The sequence below is a fragment of the Littorina saxatilis genome, unplaced genomic scaffold (assembly GCF_037325665.1).
Source record: "Littorina saxatilis isolate snail1 unplaced genomic scaffold, US_GU_Lsax_2.0 scaffold_562, whole genome shotgun sequence".
NCBI lineage: Eukaryota > Metazoa > Mollusca > Gastropoda > Littorinimorpha > Littorinidae > Littorina > Littorina saxatilis.
The window spans coordinates 40,001-50,358 of record NW_027128363.1 but is presented as its reverse complement, the minus strand read 5'-3'; the positions used below and the strand labels follow the sequence as shown (position 1 = coordinate 50,358).

Sequence of the window (10,358 nt, the reverse complement as noted above, 5' to 3'; positions counted from 1 at the left end):
CTTTGTAGTTATGCTTTTGTACTTAGCAAAGGAAAATACTAACAAAAAAATCATTGGAACAATAACTGATGTCGTAGAGTGTCATTTTACTACACAATACGTAATGTGGGGCGTGGGCACTTCTAGCTTCATTAATGACTCTAATATTTAATTTTACCTAAACTCTGAACGTACGGACATGTTACCGTAACCTCGTATCTAACGGAAACAGTTCATTTACCGCCGTGTTTAGATATTAGAAAACTTGTAAGTCGACATACGAGGTTTGCATCGGCCAAAACTGAAAAACACACGAACAAAAAAAAGCTCGTAACTCAAGTTACGTGTAATTTTGGTTCGCGGTTTTGCCAAAATGATATACGAGGTATTTTTATACCCATTTTTAACTGACTTCCAGCGATCTTAGGCTTTCACCACAATAACCAAAAAATAGAGAAAAAATCGTAGATTATATTGATGTAAAAAAGTAGATTTCGCAAAAAATCGAGTTACGAGGTTTTAATCGGACAAGGACGAAATGTTGAGTCTTGTGTGTATAAGGACAGAGACAATGTTGAGTCTTGTTTGTATAAGGACAGAACAAATGTTGAGTCTTGTTTGTATCAGGACAGAACAATGTTGAGTCTTGTGTGTATCAGGACAGAACACATGTTGAGTCTTGTTTGTATAAGGACAGAACAATGTTGAGTCTTGTTTGTATAAGGACAGAACACATGTTGAGTCTTGTTTGTATCAGGACAGAACAAATGTTGAGTCTTGTTTGTATCAGGACAGAACACATGTTGAGTCTTGTTTGTATAAGGACAGAACAATGTTGAGTCTTGTTTGTATAAGGACAGAACACATGTTGAGTCTTGTTTGTATCAGGACAGAACAAATGTTGAGTCTTGTTTGTATCAGGACAGAACACATGTTGAGTCTTGTTTGTATAAGGACAGAACAATGTTGAGTCTTGTGTGTATAAGGACAGAACACATGTTGAGTCTTGTTTGTATCAGGACAGAACAAATGTTGAGTCTTGTTTGTATCAGGACAGAACACATGTTGAGTCTTGTTTGTATCAGGACAGAACACATGTTGAGTCTTGTGTGTATCAGGACAGAACAATGTTGAGTCTTGTGTGTATCAGGACAGAACACATGTTGAGTCTTGTTTGTATAAGGACAGAGACAATGTTGAGTCTTGTTTGTATAAGGACAGAACAATGTTGAGTCTTGTTTGTATCAGGACAGAACACATGTTGAGTCTTGTTTGTATCAGGACAGAGACAATGTTGAGTCTTGTTTGTATCAGGACAGAACAATGTTGAGTCTTGTTTGTATCAGGACAGAACAATGTTGAGTCTTGTTTGTATCAGGACAGAACAATGTTGAGTCTTGTTTGTATCAGGACAGAGACAATGTTGAGTCTTGTTTGTATCAGGACAGAGACAATGTTGAGTCTTGTTTGTATCAGGACAGAACACATGTTGAGTCTTGTGTGTATCAGGACAGAACAAATGTTGAGTCTTGTGTGTATCAGGACAGAACACATGTTGAGTCTTGTTTGTATAAGGACAGAACAAATGTTGAGTCTTGTTTGTATAAGGACAGAACAAATGTTGAGTTGTTTGTATCAGGACAGAACAAATGTTGAGTTGTTTGTATCAGGACAGAACAAATGTTGAGTTGTTTGTATCAGGACAGAACAAATGTTGAGTCTTGTTTGTATAAGGACAGAACACATGTTGAGTCTTGTTTGTATCAGGACAGAACAATGTTGAGTCTTGTTCGGGCTTAATTGTGGTCTTGAGTTTCGTTCCTTTAGCATTTCACAAAATTGAACACGACGCCGTTTTTATCAAGGAAATAATTGGGCACGACTGTTCTTGAAGCCAGACGCCATATTGCACGTGACTCTAAGTCTGTGATGACAGGCTCCAGGTTGTCGCGGTACTCCTGCACATGCTCCAGGAACTCTTCTCGCATCACGATGCACACCAGGCCTCCTAGAACGTTTAAACGTGTACGATACCGACACATGCTCGTCACACGTAAAAATAACGACATTAACACAGTTAAAAAAAATACAACACATGCTCGTCACAATTAAAAATAAACGACATTAACCCTGCAAAAACGTTTAACAAATATATGATACCTACACGTGCACGTCACAATTAACAATAACGACATTAATGCTGCAACGATTATAACTATATGATACCGAGACATGCACGACACAAGTAAAAATCACGACATTAACCCTGCAATATTAATCTAATACAGCGGAACCCCCCATTTACGACCCCCCCACCCCACCCCCCCCCCCCTTCACCTTAAGTCTTCCTCCCTTTTAAAACCCTGTTTTCTTATACCTTCTATTCATAACCTCTGTAAATTAGATCAATAGGATAGGCTTTACAGAAGTGTTGTTGTGCTTTGGTTTTTGTTGTTGTTGTGAGTTTGTTTGTTTGTTTGTTGGTTGGTTGTTTGGTTGGTTGGCTGGATTATGGTTGGTTATTTGGTTGACTTCTGTCTTTTAATCACCTGGTTTGACCACCCTGGCCAGTTGGTACAGACCGGAACATGGCACATGTCCCTCCATCATACCCCCTGACAACACAGCGCAGTCATACGTGTATGGAACACAGAGACCCGGATCAGACAAGCAGTCACTGTAACCGATCGTCAGACGCGACACCCTTTGCTAATAGACATAGACGTAGAAAACTTTATCCCCGAGTACGCTAGTACTTGGGTCCAGCAGACTTTAATTGTGTGTCTGTCTGTGTATCTGTCTGTCTGTCTGTCTGTCTGTCTCGACTTAACAGCTTATTGCTGGGAAACTACTGGGCGCAGTTCGTTCAAAAGTTGAAACACTAACTTGATAATAGGTCCGATTGATCGTATTAAAACTTCATAATGTTACCTGGGACCTAAATGCGAAATAATCCACAAAAACGACTCTTGGCGGTGGGCGCAATTGGCGGTGGGATAGAACTGCTGTTCGGCTGATAGAACCGCCCAGCCAGCGACACCAGGCTGTGCGTGCGTGTGCCACTTCGCGTGCTGCGCGACCTAATCTTATGAACGAGCAAAGTTAGCTTCAAGTTTCAAGTTTTCAAGTTTCAAGTTTTTTTATTAGTCCATAACCCCTGGGGGCATTTTGAACAATAAATACAATCAATACAATCATGATATATGCTAATATAATAAATAAATAAAAATTAAAAAGATTATGAAAAACTGTTACAGATTCTATTAATAAAGTCCAAAATATTCTTTAGCAATTTCTTTTTGTTAGTAGCAAACAACTTTTTAAATTTAAGTGCATTAGGTTTTTTCCAATAGTAAGATGGTAACAACTCAGCTCTTTCTTCTTTGAAAAAATCACAGACAAATAAATAATGGAATTCATCACCTATGTCTTGTGATACACATTTGGTGCAAGTTCTTTCTGACCTCGGGATGTTAAGGTAACGTTCTTTCTGTACAGGCAAATTGTTGTTTAATGTTCTGAACTTCATCATTGCAACACATTGCTGATATGGCAGGTGTGTGACATAGTCTTCACATGCAAAAATATCTTTAAACATTCGATAATTCCAAAACATATTTTTTGTTCCAATTTCTGTAAACCATTTATGGATATACTGGTCATACAAGCTTCTTTTTACTTTCTGTTTAAACCATGCGCTTGAATATTGAACATTTTCTTGAGAAGTCCAAAGGCCAGGGAGACCAATTTCATTTAAGGTTTTTTCAATAAAACATAAATAATCAGATTCAATCATCTTGTTGATATACAATTTATAAGTAAAGCAGTACACAATACTAGAAAATTTATTTTTATGAATAGGACTAATCAGTTTATACCAATAGCAAAGCATTCTACATTTCATATTAACATCTAGTGGATATCTTCCAAGTTCACCAAATATCATAGCATTTGGAGTTGATTTTTTTAGTTTGAAAACAATTTTATAAAAACGTAATTGAAGTTTAGTAGCAAGTTCGCAGGAACCAAAACCCCAAACCTCACATCCATATAGTAAGATTGGAGCAATCATTTTATCGAACAGGTCAACTTGTATGTCCACAGGCAGTGACAATTGTCTACACGTACGCAAAAGAACAAACATTGCCCTTGAGGCACGATCATATAGATTCTTCTGTGCGACTGAAAATTTATTATTATAATTAATTTTAAGGCCCAAGTACATTACATCAAACACTACTTCGATTGAATTGCCATTATACGTAAACAATGGTTTATTTCTAATTTTACCTCTGGAAAAAACTATAACTTTCGTTTTGTTTACATTAATATTTAGACGCCATTTTAAACAGTATTCGTGCATTTTGTTTAGACATTCTTGCAGGTTTTTTTCAGACTCTGAGCAGATCACAGTATCATCCGCATACAATAATAAAAACATTTGAAACAAAGCATTTACATCAGTATCTTCCATTCCAACCACAATAGCCTCCCTTGACATAGTTTGTAAACCATTACTGTTTTCCAACAAAAAAGGCTTTAGATCATTTAGAAATAGAGCAAAAAACAGCGGTGACAAGTTTTCCCCTTGTCTAACTCCACACAAACTGGGAAAATATCCAGAGCACTCACTATTAACTTTAACGCAAGACTTGGCATTTTCGTACATATTTCTTACAGTTTTTAAAAACTTCCCATTAACATCAGAACTAACTAATTTCTCCCATAAAAATGCACGGTGAACTTTATCAAACGCTTTTTCATAGTCTACAAATGCACAAAACAGTCGCTTCTTTTTGTTGAGAAAAAAATTTAATATACAATGCAAAGTAAAAACATGGTCTAGTGTTGAAAAACCTGTGCGGAAACCTGTTTGTTCTTGACCTAATTTATTATTACTCTCCAAAAAGTTTGATAACCTAGCATTTAAAATTGCACTGAAAAGTTTTCCGAAACAACTGAGTATAGTAATTCCTCTATAATTTGTGGGGTCAGCTTGGGAGCCTTTATTTTTGTACAATGGAATAATTTCGCCTACAGCCCATTGTGTTGGAACCTTTCCTGACTGCAAAACAACATTAAACAACAATACATAAATATCAATCATTCTATCATGCGACGCTTTTAAATACTCATTAATTATTTTATCTTGACCGCATGCCTTATTGTTTTTCAGCTTGTCTATACATTTGATAACTTCCTCCTTTGTAAAAGGCGCATTAAGAAATTCATTACTTGCTTCATTTAAAGGTTCATTACTATCATCCATTTCATTTTCATCACACTCTTGTAGTTTATTGAAATGTTCGAAAAACTCCGAACAAGTTGGATAGTTAGTTTTGGAATTATTTTTTTTATTTTTATTTTTATTTAGAAGATTCCAGTATGCTTTCGGGTCATTACTTCTTAACTTTCTCAAAGTTTTAACGAACTCATTATGATACAACTTGCATTCCTTTTTTATTGTCTTTTTGTATTCATTAAAAGCACTCTTTTTTTCAAGTTCATTGAACGCATTTTTAAAGCGTCTTGCTTTATTTTTCGCATGTAAAAATATTTTTCTTTTCTCTTTGCATATTGCACTAAACCATGGTTGTTGGAGTTTGAATTTCTTTGAACGTGGCTTTTTCGTAACTTTTTGTTCTTTAATTACACCGATTTTCTCAGCAGAACAATTTAGAATATCACAAATCTTATTAGTAACACTATCAACGTCATCTGTTGTCGTACTCTCACTTGTAGCTAGCATGTCTTGTAATTTAGTTTCAACAGTATAAATATCATCCTCATTCAGATTAACTACAAAAGCTAACTTGGTCTCATTGTTATTATCCCATTTTGGTTTAGCAGTCTAGGCATTTGAGTTCAATGGCAAAATTGGCAGAGTTGGGGGGGCCCGGGTAGCTCAGGTGGTAGAGCACTGGACTTGTGATCGAGAGGTCGCTGGTTCGAATCCGGGCCGGGACGGACACGGGTCAACTTTATGTGCAGACCCAGAGACGGTATCCATCTCCCACCCCCGTGTCACCACAATGGCACGTTAAAGATCTTGGTCATTCTACCATAAGTGCAGATGGCTGATACCACCTAAACACGCATACATCAAAAGCCGTGAGGGCGTAAAAACTCGAATCGTATAAACCAATTCATGTCCAACATAGGCAATTAAGACCTGACGGACAATAAGCCCCTTAAAATTTACTTTTGTCAGAGTTGGTGGCTTGGTGGAAAGCACGTCCGCGTATGGCCAAAGTGATCCGGGTTCGATTCCCGGCATGGGCGGTCTATTTTTTTATTTTTTTATTTGTTAAAAAATTTCTTGTTTACTATTGTTTATTATGAACGTTTTAATGTTTTATTTTACTCTAATAATTTTTTGGATTGTGTAAAATAAGTAAAATTTTTTTTTTAAATCCACGTGCACAAGACAAAAACTTTCATACTGGGGGAGCGAGCCAGTCTGAAGAGTACTCCTGGGTGGCCGAGTGGTAACGCACTTGCGCTCGGAAGCGAGAGGTTGCGTGTTCAGGCCTGGGTCAGGCCGCAATTTTCTCCCCCCTTTCCTAACCCAGGTGGTGGGTTCAAGTGCTAGTCTTTCGGATGAGACGAAAAACCGAGGTCCCTTCGTGTACACTACATTGGGGTGTGCACGTTAAAGATCCCACGATTGACAAAAGGGTCTTTCCTGGCAAAATTGTATAGGCATAGATAAAAATGTCCACCAAATACCCGTGTGACTTGGAATAAAAGTGTAAAAAAATTCCATCTCACACGGCATTAAGTCTCAGGGCTTGGAAACATGAATACACGCATGCAGGAAAAAAAATAAAAAGGGAAGCGCCGTATACTGTATGGCAGCTCGCTTTCCCCAGTGAGAAAGCAGCCCGAATTTCTGTGAGGTTACCCTCATGGACTATATAAAATCTTATCTTATCTTATACTTATCCTTACTCGGGTCCAGCGCGAGCGTTTTTTATTATCTCAAGACGAGAAACTCGGGTGTGGTGTATCACAGCATTACAACATACAACATAACACGCATATAGTCGCATTTTATAGTCAACTCATAATAATTAAGATTAGGATGATAATGTCAATAATAACGTTTTGATTTGTTCAATCGGTGTCGTATCTCATTAATGCATGGACACTGTAGCCTGCAAGCCCTCCAGTACTCTTCTTCTTCTTCTTCTTCTTCTTCTTCTTCTTCTTCTTCTTCTTCTTCTTCTTCTTCTTCTTCTTCTTCTTCTTCTTCTTCTTCTTCTTCTTCTTCTTCTTCTTCGTGCATGGGCTGAAACTCCCACGTTCACTCATGTTTTTGCACGAGTGGGTTTTTACTTGTATGACCGTTTTAACCCCGCCATTTAGGCAGCATACGCCGATTTCGGGGGAAGTATGCTGGGTATTTTCGAGTTTCTATAACCAACAGATATACCAACTACCAACAATCAAAAGGGAGACTACTGAGTGTCACCGTGTCATATACTCACTGTCTTCTATAGGGAGACTACTGAGTGTCACCGTGTCATATACTCACTGTCTTCTATAGGGAGACTACTGAGTGTCAACGTGTCATATACTCACTGTCTTCTATAGGGAGACTACTGAGTGTCACCGTGTCATATACTCACTGTCTTCTATAGGGAGACTACTGAGTGTCACTGTGTCATATACTCACTGTCTTCTATAGGGAGACTACTGAGTGTCACTGTGTCATATACTCACTGTCTTCTATAGGGAGACTACTCAGTGTCACCGTGTCATATACTCACTGTCTTCTATAGGGAGACTACTGAGTGTCACCGTGTCATATACTCACTGTCTTCTATAGGGAGACTACTCAGTGTCACCGTGTCATATACTCACTGTCTTCTATAGGGAGACTACTGAGTGTCACCGTGTCATATACTCACTGTCTTCTATAGGGAGACTACTCAGTGTCACCGTGTCATATACTCACTGTCTTCTATAGGGAGACTACTGAGTGTCAACGTGTCATATACTCACTGTCTTCTATAGGGAGACTACTGAGTGTCACTGTGTCATATACTCACTGTCTTCTATAGGGAGACTACTCAGTGTCACCGTGTCATATACTCACTGTCTTCTATAGGGAGACTACTCAGTGTCACCGTGTCATATACTCACTGTCTTCTATAGGGAGACTACTGAGTGTCACCGTGTCATATACTCACTGTCTTCTATAGGGAGACTACTGAGTGTCACCGTGTCATATACTCACTGTCTTCTATAGGGAGACTACTGAGTGTCACCGTGTCATATACTCACTGTCTTCTATAGGGAGACTACTGAGTGTCACCGTGTCATATACTCACTGTCTTCTATAGGGAGCGGTTTGTCGTTGAGGTAGCAGCAGAACTCTTTCCTGTAGATGTTCTTGGCACGAGCCTTTTCTAGCAAGCTGGAGCAGGGGTCAAGGCCATCCATTTGCTTGAAACCTCGTTTCTGCAGCTGTTTGCGAGAAGAACAACAAACGTTGAAACTCTATGCACAGTTAAGTAGGTCAACAGGCAGGCAGGCAGGCAGGCAGGCAGGCAGGCAAAGAAATTAACATATTTCAATGTACAGCCAATGACAGAAAATTAAATATCTGTGATGACTGCAATCGACTCCCACCGGTATTTGCCTTTGACGGTAATTCATTTGTTAATCAACATTGTGTATACAATTGATCTTACAAAATCAAACACCCACAAACAGTTTCATGGTTGGTTGGTTTTTTGTCCTAGCACTATACCATACCTCTTGTCCGATAAATATGTTGCGTTTCAAAGGCAGGCACTATACCATACCTCTTGTCCGACAAAGATGCTGCGTTTTAAAGGCAAGCACTATACCATATACCTCTTGTCCGACAAAGATGTGTTTTTAAAACAAGCACTATACCATACCTCTAGTCCGATAAATATGTTGCGTTTTAAAGGCTAGCACCATACCATACCTCTTGTCCGACAAAGATGTTGCGTTTTAAAGGTAAGCACTATGCCATACCTCTTGTCCAACAAAGATGTGTTTTTAAAACAAGCAGTATACCATACCTCTTGTCTGATAAATATGTTGCGTTTCAAAGGTAGGCACTATACCATACCTCTTGTCCGATAAATATGTTGCGTTTCAAAGGTAAGCACTATGCCATACCTCTTGTCCCACGAAGATGTTGCGTGTAAAAGGCTCGCACCATACCATACATTTTGTCCGACGAAGATGTTGCGTTTTAAAGGTAAGCACTATATCATACCTCTTGTCCGATAAATATGTTGCGTTTCAAAGGTAGGCACTATACCATACCTCTTGTCCGATAAATATGTTGCGTTTTAAAGGCTAGCACTATACCATACCTCTTGTCCGACGAAGCCAGTGCCGCAAGCCACGTCGAGAATGAGCACCTTGTCTCTGTGTGTCCGGTAGAACGCGGCCACAGACTCTGCAGCGATGACCGGCCCTCTGAACTTGTCCGGTCCGGCATCCTGCAGAGAGAGATGCGTATGAGCTGCGGACATTATACGTTATTTTGTATTTTTGACCAAAATATGACATTTTACACAGATCGAGACAGTGAGTGTTCCCGAGACCGCGCTTAAATAACATGTATGTATCGATCGATTATGGTTAACATTCCTTTTAGTTTTTACCATTGAACGCACTCCAACATGCACTATTTTGTAGTCTCGGCTGGCCGCCTCAATGTGTAGTTTTGTCGGACTCTGACGTCACATGGCTCAAAGAAGGGAAATCCAATGTTTAATCAACTACATTAATTTGTATACCTGTTGAGACGCTACGTCAAAATATCATTGATGCTCTCAGGAAGTGTCAAACTATGTATGTAATGCTAGAGAGATAGACGGGCGCAGTGGCCAAGTGGATAAGCCATCGGCCTCCTGATCGGTTGAGTGTTCGAATCCCGGCTGCGCCAGGTGGGTTAAGGGTGGAGATTATTCCAATCTCCCCAGTTAACTTATGTGAACAACTGCTTGTGTCGTACACGCAAGCACAAGACCAAGTGCGCACAGAAAAGATCCTGTAATCCATGGCAGAGTTCGAAGGGTTAGAGTTAGAAACACGAAAATACCCAGCATGCCTCCCCCGGAATCGGCGTATGGCTGGCTGATCGGCGGAATAATAACGGTTATACACGTAAAACTCCTCTCGTGCAAAACCATGAGTGAACGTGAGAGTTTCAGCCCAGGAACAAAGAAGAAGAAGAAGCAGAAATGCAAGAAACTCAGTATTATTCAAGGCTTGCACTAGTAAATTACTTTTTCCACAGTTCCCTATTCTAGTTTTAGTTTGATCGGCTTGTGAGGAAGGTTCAAAGGGCACACGTATGACCGCGCGTCGACTGAAGCAATGGTCGA

At 39.3% G+C, this 10,358-nt stretch overlaps 1 protein-coding gene and 1 long non-coding RNA gene across 2 annotated transcripts in view; both read right to left on the bottom strand.

Annotated features, from left to right (window-relative positions):
- Nucleotides 1-1,758: 1,758 nt before the first annotated feature.
- LOC138956721 (uncharacterized) lies at nucleotides 1,759-2,621 on the bottom strand. The gene is made up of 2 exons (XR_011452768.1): nucleotides 2,529-2,621; nucleotides 1,759-1,987 (listed from the first exon to the last, which is right to left on the bottom strand). It is a non-coding gene; the product is annotated as an uncharacterized lncRNA (long non-coding RNA).
- A 5,674-nt stretch (nucleotides 2,622-8,295) lies between these two features.
- The window catches only part of LOC138956724 (methyltransferase-like protein 27), a 3,218-nt gene continuing 1,155 nt past the window's right edge, over nucleotides 8,296-10,358 (bottom strand). Inside the window, exons 3-4 of the mRNA XM_070328006.1 lie at nucleotides 9,339-9,467; nucleotides 8,296-8,451 (exon numbers count right to left, since the gene is read on the bottom strand). Of these exons, the coding sequence (XP_070184107.1) occupies nucleotides 8,296-8,451; nucleotides 9,339-9,467 (285 nt within the window). The remainder of the gene's footprint in view (nucleotides 8,452-9,338; nucleotides 9,468-10,358) is intronic.